Source organism: Phocoena phocoena, chromosome 1 (assembly GCF_963924675.1).
Source record: "Phocoena phocoena chromosome 1, mPhoPho1.1, whole genome shotgun sequence".
In the NCBI taxonomy this organism is placed as follows: domain Eukaryota; kingdom Metazoa; phylum Chordata; class Mammalia; order Artiodactyla; family Phocoenidae; genus Phocoena; species Phocoena phocoena.
The window spans coordinates 33,040,990-33,060,042 of NC_089219.1; the positions used below are offsets into that span (position 1 = coordinate 33,040,990).

The 19,053-nt window shown below is 59.0% G+C and overlaps 1 protein-coding gene across 2 annotated transcripts in view; it reads left to right on the plus strand.

The window, feature by feature from the left end:
* Positions 1 to 2,399: 2,399 nt before the first annotated feature.
* The window catches only part of KCNQ4 (potassium voltage-gated channel subfamily Q member 4), a 54,230-nt gene continuing 37,576 nt past the window's right edge, over positions 2,400 to 19,053 (plus strand). For both annotated transcript variants that reach the window (XM_065898339.1, XM_065898345.1), the window contains exon 1: positions 2,400 to 2,713. In XM_065898339.1, the coding sequence (XP_065754411.1) occupies positions 2,400 to 2,713 (314 nt within the window). The remainder of the gene's footprint in view (positions 2,714 to 19,053) is intronic.

The following is a 19,053-nucleotide window of genomic DNA, read 5'->3' on the forward strand; positions in this document are numbered from 1 at the left end:
CTCCTCGCAAGGAGAGGAAGGGACTTTCGCAGCCCCCTAAGTGGGAAGAGAGGCGTGGCATCCGGGGGTGACGCTGAGCCCGATGATCATCTTTCCCAGAACAGACCCCATTTCAGATATTCTGAGTGTTGATAAAGGGCAACCTGTGTTCAAGTGCCATTTCTGCGCATAAGAAGAGCCTCAAAAAGACCCCCAAGAGGGCTTCCCTGGTGGCGCAGTGGTTGAGAGTCTGCCTGCCGAGGAAGGGGACACGGGTTCATGCCCGGGTCTGGGAAGATCCCACATGCCGCGGAGCGGCTGGGCCCGTGAGCCATGGCCGCTGAGCCTGCGCGTCCGGAGCCTGTGCTCCGCAACGGGAGAGGCCACAACAGTGAGAGGCCTGCGTAGCGCAAAAAAAAAAAAAAAGACCCCCAAGAAACACCCCCCAGATCCCTTACAACTGCTTTTCTTCCCACCATTTCAAGTCCCCAGGCCTTAGTCCACCCCCCCAGGACCCCTGACTGAGGAAGCCCAGTCAGGCAGTCCCATAGCGTCTGGGAGGGCAGTGCTGCCTATCTAGGGAGTGCTAGCTGCAGCTCATGGGGAGACGATGGGTTAACACAGCCGGGGCAGTGCATCCATAGCTGAGCCCCGGGGTCCAGAAACCTTCCCCAGCTACCAGTGAGGAAGGGGCATAAACTGCCCAGGGGCACCAGGCTCTGGCCCTCGGCACACCTGGAGCCAGGAGCAGCCAGAGGGATTCAGGTCGGACCCCAAAGGCAGCCTCTGCTACGCAGAGGGAAAAGGGTCACTGTTGGGGTAGGGGTGTAAACGGCTGTCAAGCCCAGTTTGGGGTCCCCCAGGTCCCTGCAGCCCCCTCCCAGCACGCCGGCAGCTCTGCCTCCTTCCCTCCCCCACTGGCGCTCAGCAGATCAATGCTGCCTTTGCTGACAGCTGAGAATCGAGCTCGCCTTCCCACCCCGTCCCCCGCCCCTCCCGCTCGGCTCCGTCCCCCGAGATCCTCCCGGAGGAACTGGGAAGAGTTTGCTGCAGAAGCGCTTCACACTGGGGCAGGGCCTGCGGGGGGAGCGGCTGGTGTGGCCGAAGCTTTCGTCAGGGGACGAGGGAAGGAGGATCGGGAAACCCAAATGACCACCGTGGGCTGGGCCAAGAGGGCTAAAGGGAACGAAAAGGCCTCTCCCAAAGCTAGAGAGAGTAGGTCAGGCACCAGGAACTTTCCGGCTGAAGAGGGAGTGCCGTGGGGAAAGTCTCGCCGCTTTTGGGTGCGATTCTGTGAGCCTTTGGGGAGGAGGCTGTGCGGCCTCCGCGCTGGTTCAGAGCTCACCTCCCAACACCTGTGTGCCCTGAACCTTGCCCTGCCCTGGAAGCGAGGCAAGGGCGCGCTTCAGACTGGGCTGGTGCGGAGCAGCCCCTCTGATCAGAGGAGACTCTTCTTTGGGGTAGAGTGGCCTAAGCGGAGGCTCTCTCCTCATCCTGAAGAAGGGACGCTCAGAGGCGGGGGTGGGGTGGGCAGAAAAGAAGACACACCTGAGGCCCACGGTGCTGCACACACAGGCCTTTCAGGCACGAGCGCACCCCGCCCCACGCGCACGGGGCACGGCCAGACGGGGCACACCTCGCTGACGCCGCCACCGCCAGCGGCCCGGACCCTGCACGCCCATCCACACCGCACCTCCTCACTCAATCTCACCATCACAGCCACCCACTGCGCCCACACAGCAGGCACTTCTGCATCCACTCACACTTAAACTCCGCGGGACCCGCGTCCCATCCGCGACGGCGGCCGCGACTCCTCGCCCCACTCGCCACAACCGCACATGAGGCATCCCGCCCCCAGCCCGGCCTTCGGGTCCACGCAGCCCCGCGCAGCCCGGCGCTCCGCTCGCACCAGCCGGGGGCCGCCGCCACGCGGTCCGGTCCCCGCCCCGACTCGGCGGCCCGCGCGGCGGGGGCGCCCTCCCGCCGCCTCTCCGCACGTCCCCTCCCTCAGCCCGGCCTCGCCGGCTCGCTCGCTCCCTCCCGATTTGGGAAGGCGGCCGCGGGGCGGGCGGGGGCAGCGGGGGAGGGGCGGGGCGGGGGAGGCTGACATGTGAGCGGCGCGCCGGCGGCAGGTGGAAAGGCGAGCGGCATGGAGCGCGTAATAAGAGAGTTGGAGTCGGAAAGAGCCGCCCCAGTCGCCGGGGAAGAGGGCGGTCAGCGCGGGCTCCGGCGGCCCCCCGGCTCTGAGCGCCCGCCCCCGGCCCCGGAGCGGCCCCGGCCCGGCCCCTAGCCCCCGCCGACCGCGCCCGCCTCGGGCCGCCCCGCCGGCCCTGGGTCCGAGACATGCGCCGCTGAGCGCCCCTCGCGCGCCCCAGCCCCGGACCGGACCCGGGCCCCGGCCCCCCCGCCTGGCGCCGCCCATGGCCGAGGCCCCCCCGCGCCGCCTCGGCCTAGCCCCCCTGCCCGCGGACGCCCCCCGCGCCGAGCTGGTGGCGCTCACGGCGGTGCAGAGCGAGCAGGGCGAGGCGGGCGGGGGCGGCTCCCCGCGCCGCCTGGGCCTCCTGGGCAGCCCCCTGCCGCCGGACGCGCCCCTCCCAGGGCCGGGCTCGGGCTCGGGCTCCGCCTGCGGCCAGCGCTCCTCGGCCGCGTACAAGCGCTACCGACGCCTGCAGAACTGGGTCTACAACGTGCTGGAGCGACCCCGCGGCTGGGCCTTCGTCTACCACGTCTTCATGTGAGTTTGCTACCCCGAGCTCCCGACCGTGCCCTCGCGCTGCCGCCCCGTGTGGCCCCTGCCGCCCCGCGTGGCCCCTGCAGGAGCCTGGGCTCCCGGGGGACGGCTGCCCCGCCTTGGCTCCGCCTCCTGCCCCCCAGCCCCCCGGTCGGCCGACCCTCATCGCTCTGCCCCCAGGCCTGAACCCGATTTCCGATCCCCCCTCCCCCCACAGCCTGCCCCTATACCCCCCGCTCTCCAAGTCCTGACCCCAGCTTGACCTGGCTTCTGACCTCCCCCACCTCAACTCCTGATTTCCATCCTGATCTCCAACCCCTGCTTCTCTGTCCTCTGTACGCCCCACGTCCAGCTTCTTGTCCCCCATCTCTCTCCAATCGGCAGCCACTAAAGTGCGGCTCCCTTTTCCTCTTCCTCACTTCTGTCTCCCTGTGTCCCAGACACAGAGGGCCCTTTGGCCCCCGCACACTTTCTGTCACCTTCTCCCCAGCTCTGTAGCTACAGTGGCCTCCCACCTGGACTCCCCTCGGAGATGCCCCTCTCCAGGGACGATCTCCCCCCCAGCTGAGGGCTGGTCCCCAATTATAGGTGTTTGGGTTCCCCTTGAGCCACCAGAGTTCTGACACTGGCGTGTGCTGTCTGACTTTGAGTTTTCGCTCAGTCTTGCCATCCACCCTCAACTTCCCAGTGGCAGCAGTGGGCCCTGCCGCCTGCCCTGCAGGCTTGGCCAGCTAGCCTGCCCAGCTTGCTGGCCGCTGCACCAGGCCTGGCTCTGGGCACCCTGGGGAAAAAGAAAGAGGAGAGGAGTAAGTTTGGAAACACTCACGCTGCGGGCCCCCTCCTCCCCCTCGCCAGGCTCCTACAACTTTCAAAAACACTGACCCTTCTTGGATGTAAAGAGCGAATTTTGGCAGCTCAGAGCTCAGTCTTGGGGGACGGCCTGGCCCAGCCGGGAACATGAGAGGCCCCGCAGATATCAGTTGAAGGGCTGGGCCTGGCTCTCGGGCGCTCGAAGGTGCCCGGGAGAGAGACCTCTGGTCCCTGGGAAATGTGCCGATATTAATCCCTTATTGCTGCCCCCAGAGAGGGCCCTCTAGTCTTGGGGTCTCCTGGGTGGTCCCCTTGCCTGTCCACCTGACTGTCCCACAGTCCTTCTGCCTGTCTGGCTGTCCCTGCGCCGGAGTGAGTTTCTGCCGGTGTGTGAGTTGTCCTGTCTCTGTCTCTCCAGCTATCCAACAGTCTTTCTGCTTGTCTGTTTCCATCCCTCTGTTGGCCTGTCCAGTTATCTGGGTGCCTGTCTGTCCATCTGTCTATCCACCTGTCCACCTGAATCTTACTCTTCTACTTGTCTGCTTCCACCTGTCTTTTGGTCTGTCTTCCTGCCTGACCCTCTGCTGTCTGCTTGCCTGCCTCTGCCCCATCCTAGCTGGCCCACAGAATTTCAGAGCGGAGGGGAGGAGAATGCTGGCAAAGGAGCCCCCTGACCACAGGGAGGGTAGCGGAAGGGAATTCTTTCAGCCTGTATGCTTCTGAAGGTAGCAGCCACGATTTGGTGCAGAGACCTCCTGTGGCGGGCCGGGGCAGGGCCGGGGGGGTGGGGGGGTGGGGAGCAAGGGCAGAGAGTTGAGATGCTCTGGACCGTGAGGTCTCACTTAGGGTCAGGGTCAATGGTTAGGAGTAGCCCATCCCCCAATGCCCATTGTCAGGGCCTGGATGAATCTTTTTCTCTGCAGAGAGGGCTGCTGGAGTGCTGCGGGTTCTCTGCTGGGGTAGCAGGGACGGTGGAGTTGGGGATGAGGGGCAGGGGACTGCTAATGAAGAGCCGCTGCGTTGAGGCGCCCTTGCCCACCCTGTAGCCTGGGTGCCCGTGGAGGCTGAGACACTTCGCAGGGAGCAGCTGCATCGTCCGCGGGCTCCTCTCGGGAGATGACTTTTCCGAGGCAAGGCTGGGCCTGGGGAAGCAATAGAGCTCTGAGGTGGAGGTCCTTGGTCCCCAGGCCTGGCCTCTCAGCCCCTTTGAGTGTGAAGGACTTGCCTCGTGTCCTCTGGCCAGCACTGTCTTCACCTCCTCTGGAGGGGCCTCTCCTTCCTCTCCAGGAACTAAATCCGCTAGTAGCTTTGCCCCACATCCTGCCCTTTCTGGATGCCAGGAATGCCCTGGCCAGGGACCTGGTTGTTCTGACCACTTGTCACCAGGATCCCAGGGCTGAGGCATCTCTCAGGAACTCTGGGAGAGGAAATGTGGTGTGAAAACGTCCGGACATTTGGGAATCTCGGGTCATTCATCTTAGAGGTCAGAGTGGGCTGAGGGGTCAGGAACCCCACCTCTTGCCTGCTGTGCGATCTTGGGTTGATCATTGCGCCTCTCTGAGCTTTAGATCTCTAGGCCATCCAAGTGGGTAGAAACCCCAGACTTGCGGGCCTCCCTCTTGGACGAGGTAATGGGTGGGAAAGAACTCGGTGAGCCGCAAGGGCCTGTGGGAGTGTGAGGGGTTGGTGTTATGATTGGGCCTGGGGGAGGGGGCCGCACAGGAGGCCTCTCCTGTTCGTGAGGAGCTCCAGATGTGGGGCTGTGCAGTCACTCACTGCAGGGTCTTGGGCGAGCCAGGAAGTTCTTCCTGCTGTTGGAATTCTAGCCTGATTATTGCACTTTTGGTCAAATCCTTCCCCAGCCCCAATGACTCTCACAGGCAGCCCAAGCGAGGGGAGTCCAGTGTGCACAGGTAGCTAGGACCCCCTTCCCAGAGACTCAGGCCCTGGTGGGAGGGGCCCCAGAAGAAAAGCCTGCCAGAGAAGGACTCAGCAAGGAGGGAATTGAGGTGAGCCGGGTCCATTCACCCCAGGGGACACCTCCCTCACACCTGCCAGCCATGTCCCTCTGAGCCCCACCCAGAACCTGCACCTTCTCTGGCCCCGAGGTGTGGAACATCACCCAGAGGACCAGCCCCAGTTCTAGCGTTTTTGCCAGCAGCCGCAGGCCTCTGGGAAGTGGGAACCACTGACTCCTGTCTTCTTCTCATTGAGACCCAGAAGGAAGGATTGCTGTCCCCTCTCCAAGCTCTCCCTCGTCTCTTTAGGCCCTTGGTCCTGTCATCAAGCCCCTACTACACCCCCTGTGCCCCAGTCCCTGATTTCAGCCCTCAGCCCTTCACAGTCCCTGCTCCCTGAATTTTGAGAAACACCACATCACTGCCCATCCTGCTTCTGAGCCTTTGGAAGGGATGTTCGCCTCCTTGCTGCACCCTGTCAAAGGCCACCCTGGCCTCCCTTTTGAAGTCAGAGGGCTGAAAGGGGCAGGTACAGACCAAAGCCCCATCTCCCCTCATCTTCCCCACGCCGCCTGCCGCTGCTGTGAGACTCTTGCAGCTCCCAGCCCCCAGCTGCCCCACGAACTTTCTCTAAGTGAAGGTTTATGCTCTGTAAACATCCTTCATCAGCCTTGTCCCTGGGGTCAGAAGCTGTGGGAATGGGGAGGGGAGGAGGTAGCAGCAGCTCCTGGGCCCCTCAGGCTCCCAACCCCGGTGCTTCCCACCAAGCTCCCACCCTGACTGTCAGAAAGAACATCACCTGCGTTGGAAATAATCCCAGCAAAAGGTGCCCAGAGCCCCCAGGCAGGCCCCCCTGCTAGGTGGGTCCACACATTTTGACAGCCCCATTTTGTTTATGGGAAAACTGAGGCTCTGGAGACTAACATCACACAGTGGATCAGTGGCAGATGCAGGCTCAGGCCGGAGACTCCTGATTCTCGGTCCAGGGCCTCCCCGCTGCCCCCTGAGGCTGCCCGGGTTGGCCCTTGGCGTTTGAACTGAAATTGCTGATCACACGTGGAGCATCAGCCGTGTGCCGGGCACGGCGCTGATGCCCTTTATAAACCACTCTAATTGTGTCCTTTAGCAGCCCAGTAAGGCGGGGGCTGGGGTCCTCCTCATTTGCAGGTGAGGAAACTGAGGCTCAAGAGAGGTCCCCCCAGTCAGCGTGGAGGAGCCTCAACCCAGAGCTGGTGCTGCCTCGGTGCCGTCTTCCTCTTGCACCTCAGCTCCAGCCAGCACCCCAACCCTGGGCTGCTCAGGAGCCACACTCCTGCGTCATTGTCCCCCTGTCCCCCCAGGACACAGGCTGTTGGGGGAGTGGGCAGCGGCAGAATTTTGTGGAATCGGGTGGAAACTGCCCAGCCTCACCCAGTGCAGTCACACTTTTGTTGTGCACGGCTTTGCACACACACATCCCTGCTACATGCCCGTCGGTCTGTCTCGTGCATGCACTCCTGGCCACTTGGAAACACCTGCCCAGGGGTGTCACAAGCGCACACACAGCATACATCCAATGCAAAGAAATCTAATGCACAGCTGCTCCCACCTTTTCTCCGCCTTCACAGACGCACACCTGGGCCTGCGCCCCAGCCTAGACCTCTAGGACGGAGCTGAGTCGGCCCCATCTCTTGCATTTTCTGCCTCCACCTGTTCACAGCTACAGGTCTGCCCTTATGGATCTGTGTGTGTTTGTGCATCCACCTTGGAGGGCAGCCCTAGACCCTTGTGGGAGTGTGTGGCTGGCTTCCTAGGACTTTGCTGACCTTTGCTTCTCCTGAAGCTCCCTCCGAGGTCCTCTGTCCAGCCCTGCGGTGCACTGCTGGGTTCACCAAGGCACAGAAAGGGGGCAGATACTCGTCCAAGGTCACATCCGATGAGTCGGTGGTAGAACTATGCCAGTAACCCAGGCCTTCTGCCTCCCAGATCAGGACTTTAGATAGTATTTTTCCTTGCCCGGCCAATAGGGGAGACTGCTCCAAGAACTTGGCTTTGCGATGGAGAAAGTCTTGGAGTGTGACCCAAATTTTTCGTGCTGCTATTTTTCAGTCCTGGTCCTTTTGTTTGGTCTTTGTAAGAAGGGCATAATGGAGAGACCATCCTACCGGGCTTCTAGCCCTTATTCTATCTCTCTCCCTACCCCTTACACCCCCTTTGCTCCCTCCTTTCCACGTTCTCCTTTGGGGTCACTGGAGCAGGTTGGATTTCTCACTGTCTGCTACCCCACCCCAGCTCCATGGCGCATTCATTCCTTCCATCGATGAAGCCCTGCTGGTTGTCTAACTTCATTCCCTATTGCTGCAGAAGCCTATATTCTCAGAATGCCGGAGCCAGGAGAGTTTCAAGCGGTGATTATTCTTGGGCTGATGGCAGCAGTTTGAATGGGTGATTAATTTAAGGTTCTCTGAGCCAGTCAGGAGAGCTGAAATTGTCTGGGGAACAAGGAGAGAGGAAGGCTCTGCAGAGCGGGCCAAGGCCGTGTCCCCAGAGGAGGCTGTGCAGGGAACTTCCCCAGACTTGGAGAAGCCAGCTGGAGGTTTTCTCATCCCCCTTCCTCCCCTGCACCCATGTGGGTCTTTGGCCAGGGCCGACCCTCTTGTGGGCTAGGGGGCCCAGCGGGGAATTCTGAGCGTCTGACCTGTAGGCAGCCCCTTTGTTAAAGGCCCCTGTATGGGAGTTGTGGGGCTGAGGTGGAGGAAGAGGGGCTACTTTTCATTGCTCCAGAGGCTGCCCCGCAGGGGGTTAAGAGCATGGGATCTGAGTCTGACAGATGTGGGTTCATTTCTGGTTCCACTCTTAGCAGTTATGTGTCCTTGGGCAAGTTATTTAACCTCTCTGAGCTTCCATTTTCTCATCTGAAAAATAGGACTAATAATACCTGCCTCTGGAATTGTCAGGGCCAAGTGAGTTAAAGCACCTGACACCATGCTGGGCACAAATAGTAGCTGTTATCTTATCACCGTTATTATTATATCGTTATTATCGTCATCATGCTCCTTCCTGGGGAGAGGTTTGACGGATGTCCTTGTCAGCACGGTGAGTGTGTCTGGGTGTACCTGGGGGTGACCAAGAGCTGCGTTCGCCTGGGTTACGGGGTGAGCGGCTCTGCACAGGGAGCCTGAGGACGCGTTTCTGTGGACATCTGAGGAGCCTAGGATGCGCCTTGCCCTGCCTCTTCCCGGCATTCTCTCACTTAACCCTCACAGCCATTACATCAGGTGGGCACATAATAGTGGCACATATCCTCATTTCACACTTGAGGAAAGTGGGGCTACTGAGGGGACATCACCCACTTGCCCAAGGTCACGCAGTGAGTGTAATGGTGGCACCGGGACGTCAGCCTGGGTGCCTAGGATCTCACTGACTGTTCCTTCCTTCACTTGACAAACAGAGTTAAAGAGCATCAACTCCGTACCAGGTCTGTGGAGGCAGAGGGAGAGACAGACCACGCCTAAGCCCCGCCCGGGAGTGCGGGGGCTGGGGAGGCAGAGGGAGAGACAGACCACGCCTGCGCCCCCGCCGGGAGTGCGGGGGGGCCGGGGCGTTGCCCAGTGAGGAGGCTGTAGAGGGTGCCTGGACCACTGGGCTCTCCTGCCTCCTCTCCCAGGGACTCGCAGGGACGGAGTAGGTGTGAGCGTGTCTGTGTGTGTACAGGGAGGATGGCGTATGTGAGGGTGTTGCTGTACGGCTGAGATGTGGGCCTCGTTATCAAACTCTGCAGCTAGTCTGGCCCCAGGCAGGTGGAAGTGAAGCCGTGGTGCCCAGGGGGACAGCCAGGGACTCCTGGGAGGGGAGGGCCATCCCCCACTCTCTCCTGAGCTTGTTGTTCTGGGGAATAGGGACAGGGAATCCCAAAGGAGACTTAGAGGTCTCAGTCCCGACACTTACTGGGAAGGTGCCCACACCTACTCTACCCCAATCCCTGAGCCTCACTATGCCCCTCTGTAAAATGGGGCTGAGCAGGAAAGTGGATCCTAAGGGCTGCCTGGCACAGAGGGACTCTGGATGCATGGGAGGAGCCGCTGTCTCAGACCTTGAGTTTTATAGGGTGGGGGTAGGGGTAGGGTGCGGGGTGGTGGCAGTTCTTCTCCAGTACCTTCTTCCTGAGCTCCTCAGAGGACTTGGCAGCACTTAGAAGGGCACCAGGAAGGCTGCCTGTCCCCAGCGGGAACTCTGAGGGGCCGGGGAGAGGGTGCTGGTCACACTTCTGGGGCATCCGAAAGCACTCCCCCCAGGACTCTAGGCTTTCTGGGCAACTTGTCCCTAGGGCAGGATCTGCGTGCCCTGGGGGTTGGCACCTGGGGAGGTGAGACCGGGAGGGGCAGCCTCAGGCAGCAGACTAATTGGGCAGTGCCTGAGGGAGGGAGGCAAGGGAGCAGGGAGCTCAGAGATTCCTTCCTCTCAAAGATTTGGGGAACAGTGGGTGGAGCGGGGTCTCCTGCCCAGGGGCCCTCCGCAATCCCTGCAGGGAAGTCTGGGGAACGCTTTCTCCTGAGACTCCTCAGACATCTAGGCCAGGCAGGTGGGACAGGGGGAGAGCAGCTTGCTAGAGATAAATGGGCCCACTGAAGCAGGCGAGATAGAGGTCAGACAGGAGGAAGGACTGACTTCCCCAAACCAGGAGGTAGAGTGAGATTCCCTGGGGTACTTTTTTCAAAACTTGGGAACCCATGTCTAGCTGGCCTGGACAAGATTTACTCTGCCCATTGTGCCTATCAAGCAGGTGGCACCCAACCCTCCCAGCGTGATGGAAGGAGAGTGGATGGAGCTGCTCCCTTTGAGCCCCTCTGTTGGTGAGGGGGGGCGGGGGGGGCAGGGGGGATCAGATCAGGCACCCTTTCGCTTTCTGTGGGGGGGTGTGTGGTCATCTCCTCCATCCTTGCTTCCCTGTCACTCCGCCCTGGGAGCCTCAGGCCCGTCCAGGTCACTGCCTTTGAGTTTATTTTTTGCCGGGCTCGGCTGTCCCCTTGGAGGGGAGGGGTAGGGAGAGAGGAGGGGAGAAGGAACAGCTTTGTCAGCACAATCCTGGCACCTCTGCTTCTGCCTTCCTTGGTCCGGCTGCCACCCTCTTCTGGAGGGACCAGTCCCTGGGGACAATGGGGACCCGGACCCCTGTGGGACCTCCTCCCCTGGGGCAGGACCAGTAGGTCTGGATTAGGTCTTTCTCCCCTCACCCTTCCTCCATTCGCCCTGCCACAGAGCATCAGAGGCGGAAGGGCCTCCGAGCTCAAGCAGATTCATGGCTTTGTTTCCCACGTGGGGAAACTGAGGCCAAGAGGAAGGACACAGCACACCTGGGGCCTTCTCCACCTCCCTTCCGCGATAGATGAGACTGGTACTGGAGCCACCGAGAACCGAGGAAAGCTGCCTCCCATTCCGCCGTCCACTCTGAGGGAGAGGGGCAGCCCCTGATTTCATTCACTCATCTAATCTTCTGGTCTCTGGGGACTGGTGCCAGTCTGGTGGGAGAGACCTAGGATGGGGGCCAGAGGAACATGTGACCCAAGCCTCCCTCCATGCCCTTTATCTTCCTTTTTGTCGAAAAGTAAATTAGCCCCATGTTACACATAGGGAAATTAAGGCCCAAAGTCAACATAGCTAATACGTTGTAGAGACAGGATTTGAACCCAGACTGTGGCTCCTGGGATGCTGCTGGGCTGCCTCCCGAGGGGCCCTTCCTTGCTTGCACGCACCCTTCCCTTGACTCTCCTCAACCCGCCCCTGGCTCTTCCCTGGGTTCTGTCAGCAGCTCTGCCCCCTCCTCCTCCCCTTGAATGTTGGGTCTCCTGGGGACTCTGTCCTGGGCCCTCCTCTCCATGCACAGTTTCCATGTGTGTGCACATACTTCTGTGACTTTGGGGGGTCACCTCTGTGATGACAGCCTCCCCTTCTGCAGTTTCATCCCCGAGCTTCCTGTGGATGCCTCGCCTGCTCATCCCCTGGGCACCTCAAACTCAGCATCTGTCTCCAAACGTATCCACCTCCCCCCAACAGTGACTCCTCCACCGGCAGTGCCCAAGTCAGGAACCCCTCTCTCGGGGATCCTTTGCTCCTCGCCTAAGAAACAACCTAGAGCGTCCCCAGGTGTGCTTTTAATACTCCAGATGCTTTTCCTTCCACCCCACAGTCCGTCCCCTCTCCCGCTCACCCCATCATCTAGCGAACTCCTATTTATCCTTCAGATCCCAGTTTGAGCACCACCTCTTCTTGGAATCGCTCCCTGCGCCCCCCACCCCTGGCTTGACTGGGGGCCCTTTGGAGCCCCCTGATCTCTACTCACCCTCCCTTGTGTATTCTGGGCTCTTCTGTATGGGGTTGAGCACAGTGCGTGGGTGGTAATTAGTGAATGTTTGCAGAGCCAGGGAATGAAGGTGACATTGAGGCTGGTTGTTAGGATGAGAAGGGTTTTGCCGACTAGAGAGAAGTGGTAAAATGACCCCTGGGTCCTCTGGGTGCAGGCAGTGAGCTGGAAGCCCTTGTGATTTTTGTCCTGAGTGCGCTCCACGTGGAGGCCACAGCTAGAGCAAAGGCTTTGAGGCAGGACTCTGTTCTTCTACTCTCTTTGCCCCAGGATCTGCAGAGTCGGGTGTGTCCAGAGGGTCTGGCTACAGAGGTGGGCTTGACGCTGTGGACGACGGGGAGCCATAGGCAGCATCAGGACAGGGAGGTGCCGCTGGCTGGGAGCCTGGGCTTGATTGATCTCGTCTCAGAACTAGGGCTCTGCAAACTCTAGACCACTTAGCTCTCCAGGTACCACTGAGTGGCAGCACTATTCATGTTCCCATTTTGTAGATTGGAAACTGAGGCTCAGAAAGGGGAAATAATGTGCACCAAATGACACAACTTGTCCGTGGTGATTCAAACCCATGTCTGTGTGACTCCCACACCGAAGCTGCAAAATGGTTCTCACACGCGTCAGCAGACCCGGGCTCTCTTCAGTGGCCTAAGGCAAAACTGAGAGAAATAAGGACAACGTGGTGACTTGTCCACAAAGCGAAATTTATTTCATTTAAAGGGCTGTCTTTTAGTCTGAGATTATGTCCTTTCTTTGATGAAATGACGGGCCTGGGAATTTTTTTTAAAATGTCCTTACTTGGCGAAATAAAAAGTTGACAACTTCATGCAGTCCCTAAATTGTTTTTGAGAATTTTACCGGTGCGTGAAATCCCTGAGTCTGGGCGCCATCCTGCCTTCTCCCTCCTGAGCTCTGGGGCCAGAGCTGGGAGGAGTCCGGGCGGGGATGAAAGGGTTAGAGGGCTGGGGCAGCCATCAGTCTCCCCGGTCTATTCCTCCTGGGCCTCAAGGCCTGCCTGCCCTGGGGTGCGGTGAGGACCAGCCCAGGGCTCTTGCCAAGATTGTTCTCGGGGGCAGGGGTTGGGGGTTAGGTCACCCAGAATCAGGGCTTACCCCGCAGTTAAAGGAACATTGAACCAGATGTCAGCAGGCCGGGGTTTGGCTCCCACCTCTGTTTCTTAAAGGTTGTGTAACCCCAGACAGGTGACTCAGCCTCTCTGAGGCTCCAGCTTCCATTCATGTAGAATGACAATTATCATCTCCACCTGCCCACCTCCCAGGGCCGCTGCCTGCATCAGGTGCTTCATGAGCTACCAAGTGCTTTGATGAGAAGAGGGCCTGTTCTGCTTTTACTCTCCCTGCTCCTCGGCCCATGCTGCCTCTTCTCTTGGGTCCTGGACCCCTCATCTCACCTTGGCCTGCACCGGTTTCAGCCCTGAGGAGGGGATATCGTGGGGGAGGGTGGTTGGTATAGAGGTCCTGTAAGAGCATATCGGCCGGACTGGCATTTGCTTTCCTCAGGAGCCCCCTGCGCAGCGGCCGGGGCTCTGTGACCACCTTACTGGGGGCTCAGAAGCTCAAGGGTTCTAATGGTTTTCACATAGTAATAAGTTTCATAGTCTAACCTATACAGGGTATGGTGCCAGATCTGGGGTATTTTCCACATGCTACTTCATCTAATCCTTCTCAGAGCCCTAGGAGGTAGGCACTGTCATTACCCCATTGTACAGAAGAGGACACTGAAGTTTAAATGGTCAGCATAAGCCCTGTCATGCAGCCACTAAGCGGTGAATGTCCAGGAGGATGGAACTGAAGCCTGAGTGTGCAGAGACTCCGTGGAGTGAGCGGGTGGGAGCAGGTTTGCCGGGCCACCGTGGGCGGGCTGGCGTGGGGGTCACTTGTAGTGTATGTGGGGGGAGTGGGTTAGGGTGGGAAAGCAAGAGACACCTTCCTGCTGGGTGGCTTTGGGCAGTCACCTCCCTCTCGGAGGCTCAGCGTCCCCCGCTGCTATGGCTCTCAATAATAGTAAAGACAATAACAGGGCTTCCCTGGTGGCGCAGTGATTGAGAGTCCGCCTGCCGATGCAGGGGACACGGGTTCGTGCCTCGGTCCGGGAAGATCCCACATGCCGCGGAGCGGCTGGGCCCGTGAGCCATGGCCGCTGAGCCTGCGCGTCCGGAGCCTGTGCTCCGCGATGGGAGAGACCACGACAGTGAGAGGCCCGCGTACCGCAAAAAAAAAAAATTAAAGAAAAACATAACAAAGACAATAACAGCTGATGCTTATGGAGTGCCTGCTGTAGGCCAGATGCTGCTCTGAGGACTTGCCCTTTTTCTCTCACTTTTTCCTCTCAACAACCAGAGGAGTAGCTAGTACGGTTGTGCCCATTTTCCAGATGAGAAGGCTGGGGCACAGAGAGGTTGAGTAATTTGCCTGGGTGTAGATAGTGGGGCCAGGATTCAAACCCTGGAAGTCCAGCTCTGGAGGCTGTCATCTTTTCCACCATATTATGCCTAACTGGCCCTGATGGGCCTGCCTGCTGGAAGGCTGCCGTGAGGACCAGCTGAGCCTTAAAGTTCAGGTCCTATCTCCACCCCACTTCTACACTGAGGATTCATTCCTTCTTTCTTCCTCTCTCATTTGGGAAGCCTGGACTGGCAGTCCCTGGGGGCCAGGGCCTATCCCACGTGCTGGGGACAGAGCAATGAATCAGACCCTGCTGTGTTCCCCAGGTGGGGGGCGGGGGGGGGGGAGATGCACCAGGAGGCTGGCAGCTGTCTGGGTGGAGTCCTGTGGGGGCCGGCCCAGTCCCAAACTGGCGGTGGCTGGGAAGGCTTCCCAGAGGAAGAGGTTTCAGCTGAGACCTGAAACGTGAGTAGGAGTCAAGGCAAACAGGAGGAGGGAATAGCATTCCGGGCAGAGGGACTAGCATGGGCAGAGCCCAGAGGTGGGTCTGACTGAACATGACATTTGTAAAGAACTGAAAGATGGCAGGAGAGTGGGAGCCTAGACGGGGCAGGAGGTGTGCAGAGAAGGGGCTGGAACGTGAGCAAGGCCAGGCTGAGAACTCCAGGCTGAGGAGCTGTGGCTTCCTGCAGGAGGCTAGAGTTCAGGAAGGAACTGAGGACGGGAGTGCCATGGGCAGATTGGTATTTTAGAAACACCTCTCTGGGTCTGGCAAGGAGGATGGTTGTGGGGAGGCTCTAGCAGGGTGCCCTGGGGAGGCCAGCCATTTGGCCTCTTTTCCCTCCGCCTTCCCCTCAGGGCCCAGGCCCCTGAGCGTCTCCTCTGGAGCTGCCCACTAACCCTGCCAGGGCCTGGCCAGACCTGGCCTGAAGCCCTTGGATTTTGCCTGTATGGAAAGTTCAGCTGCTTCTGCAAAGCCTGGCTTGGGGGAAGGTGTGTGTGAATGAGCTGAGGGAGGCCTTGGAGGCAGAGGGGGTGGGTGCAGGCCCTGAGGCTACCTGCCACGGGGGTCTGGGGCCTAAGGGGGTCCCCAGAACAGTGACCTTAGAGCAGCCCCGTGAAAGCACTGGGTTAGGCCCAGTTGATGGCAGGGTGCCCTGGGGAGGGGGCAGAGCCCAGGAGGCCCAGCCTGCCAAGCTCGTTGCTCCCTCCCTGTCTGCCAGCTCAATAGGGTGTGGAAATCACGGATCCCACCCAGCCCCCTCACTCTACCGATGGGGAAACTGAGGCCCAGAACAGGGCATAGACCAAACTTAGGTCAGTGGCAGAGCCTAGGCTCAGCCCAAGAGTCTCAATTGTCCCCAACAACAATAAATAACAATGAAAACCTCTCTGCAGAGCTGACCTGGGCTCAGGTCCCCTGTGTGTTGTCTTGGGTAGGTCTCTTCACATCCCTGAGCCTCAGCCTCTGGGTCCAAAATGCTGCCTCATACTGGGAAGAACATCGCCTCTCCCACTTGATGCTTTAAGGCATACCTGGCCCATTGTGGGGCTTAATTAATGTTTACTCAATGAATCCCATTGAGTTCTCATAACGCTGGAGGAAGATATTTGTTACACTATTTTATACTGAGGCTCAGAAAGGAGAAATGACTTGCCCAAGGGCATTCAGCTGAGAAGTGGTTGAAATGGGACTGGAGCCCAGGTGTCTGGGCACCTGTCTAGGACCCCTGATGGACACAGCTCCTATTTTGATCTCTCAGTGAAAAGCAGCTGGTGTCCCAAGCAGGATCCATCAGTAGGTTGGGCAGAGTGTGTGTGTGTGTGTGTGTGTGTGTGTGTGTTTTAGGCTGGGCTGGCCTGCAGGCTGGAACTCAGCTCACATCAACCCCTGTGCTTCCGTGCTTGGGCCAGGCTGCAGCTGCTGCCCCATGGGGAAAGGGACCTTTCCACTTGCCCTCCTGCACTGAGGTTTTTTTCTCTTGGCCTGGCTAGCTGGGGAGAGGAGCTGGTCGTGGGATGACCAACAGGCACCTGCCAGCCCCTCCCACGATGGAGTCTGGCCATCTAATGCCCTGCACATGACAGGCATGGCGTGGTCACTGGGCTGGGGAAAGGGATTTGCACTTTCCTAATCTGGGGGCTGCAGCCCTCCTCTATCTTGGCCAGGGCCGTGGGAGAGGTTTGTCTCTACCCCCGTGCCCAGTGACCCCAGCTCAGATCCCTGGCACACATCCAGCTACTCTGCTTGGGGCCTTCCCTTGCCCTGTTCACGCTCCCACCACCCTCCATCCCCCCACTGATTTAGGCAGAGTTGGGACTTATGGGGCCAAATGCTGGGGCATTTGTGGCTGGTGGAGATGCAGTGCCATGCAGGATTTGGGGCTGAAGGATGGGGGCAATGTCAGGGAGGTTTTGGGCCCATGTTGGGGCAGAGTTAGGGGGAAGACCTCATAGGGGTACAGAGCTGTAGTGTTTGGGGCTAATCCTGGGCCACCCCTTCCTGGAGAAATTTGGCTACAAGTCAGGGAGGCAAATGTGTGGGCTATGCCCCCCCTCGCTGGGCGGTAAACACAGCCGTCGCCCAGGAGACGAGCCCAAACATCTCGGTCCCCCACGGTTATTTATACCAGGACTCCCTCTCTTTCTTGGGCCTGGTCTGGCCTCTCAATCCACTCCTGAGCTGAGCGTCCTGAGTGGAGGGTCCAGCCCCCGTCAAGGCAGGAGTCCCCAGCAGCAGGCCTGCTTAAACCCCACCAGGGACTGGGCACTCACCACCTCCCAATGGCAAGTCCATTGGAGGCACTGCGTCTTACTGATCAGAAATGTGCCCACGGAGGCCAGGGCCTGGCCAGGAAGCGGGAGCCCTGGGATCGAGCACTGGATTTGCTCTAAACTGCTGCATGACTGTGGTCCCAGTAACCTCAGCTTCTCCATTGTTCAGTAGGAGGGAAGGGTCCTGACTGCTGTTTTGCAAGCTTTTAAGCAGTAGATCTGGTTCTTTAAATGAAACGTGACACGGGAGCGCAGGAGTAACACAGTATATAAAATACATTAAAGCAGGGCTGCTCTAGGTGAGTCAAAGGTGGGGTTCCAGAATTCTGCCCACTCACTCTATGGCCCTGCATACCACCAACCTGGAGCCTGTGCGCGGCCCTCCTTATTCTAGAACACCTTCCGGGGGACCCTGGACTTCCCACTCCAGGGCTTGCACAGACCTCTTTGATGGTTCGCCATCCCAAGGGCCACTGTTGTGTGAGTGCTTCTAGGTCCAAGGGCAGGTGTTTGCAGCCAATGTGGATGAGAGCAGGCTGGGGGCAGCCACAGGAATGTACCCAAGGCCCCCTCTGGTGAGGGACGATCCCAGTGTGGGAAGAGAAGAGGGCACACCATGGGCCAGGGACTGGAGGGTAGCAGGGGCTGGCTGTCCCCTCCCTGCCAGATTCCAACATGGGACTCCAAGGGATCCAAGATTTTAAATTCAGGCCTAGCCTTCCAGATCCTTATGAAGCTATATGTGTCAGGAAGGATGGATCATATTTTATTTAACAGCTTGTTAGCTTGATTTAAGCTTTTAAATATTCAGACTTATAGTGTGTGCGTCTCCATTTGTACTCTTTCCCAGCCCCACCAGGTAGGCTTGCATTGGCCCTCCCTCCACCCACCCACCCACCTCTGTAGCAACCCCAAGATGCCCTTGCTGAGAACTCTTGGGCTTCAGAGGACAGTGGGACATTCCTGACTCACTGATGCTTAAGGCCCTGGAGACCTGGACCTTCTTGTTGCCTCCCAGATACTGTCTGAGCATGTACTGGCCAGCCCGCGGGAAGTGGAGGAGTCAGAACTGGCTTTGCCCTTGACGGATGGATCCTAATGAGCTGGTGGGGGGTGGGGAGTGGACAGAGGTAGGAACTGTCTCATCACAAAGAGGTCCTGGGGTGCCCAGAGGGGGCCAGGAATCCCAACCAGGGGCTGGGGGAGCACTTCTCAAAGCAGATCAGGGATTCTTGGGGAGGAAGGGGGAACATCCCAAGAAGAGGAGAGAGCACAAAAGTCATCAGGGTGGAAATAGACAGAGTATGGAGGGGTGGAGTGTGGCTGATGCCTAGTGTGTGCACAGCCTCAGGCTCTGGGCTGAGGACCTCAGGTTGTGAACCATGAGAAGCCACTGTAGGATTGTAAATGGGGGAGGGGTGCACAGACTGCAAGGTAAGTGGGCTGTGGGTGAGGATGAGGATGGTGCTGGAATCGTGGTGGTCAGTGAAGAGGTGCTGGAGGGAGGAGGAATGGGGCGAGTGCTTGACCGGACAGGAGTGGGGGGCTGGGAAGAAAGAGCTGATCTCAACTTCGCCTTCTGGAGCCTCTTCGCTATGTCCTCCTTCGCTCTGTCTTGGTTCCTGCCTCTGTCTCCCACCATTCTGCTGCCCTGGGTCTCCATGCTGGGGAGAGGAGTTCCTCTTCCAAACCCCCCTCCCCAACTAGGTGGGGAGTGTGAGGCCACTGTATAAGCTGTATAAGAGGGGACCTGCTCATTCATTCATTCACTCAACAAATATTTATCGATAATCTGCTCTTACACCAAGCCCTGTTTTAGGTGTAGGAGGGATAGTGGTGAACAAGATAGATAAGTCACTGCATTCATGGAGCTTACATTATGGGGTGCCAGGGGCCCAGAAACTGTATCTTTCCCTGGTGTCCACCCTCAGGCCCATACCTCTGGATACCCGGGAGCAGGGACTCTCTCCATTACCCACTCGTTCATCCCAGCTGCCCTGGTATCAGCACCCATCTTCAGAACATTGAGGAAGGGGGTCCAGTGCTCACGGTCCCAACCCC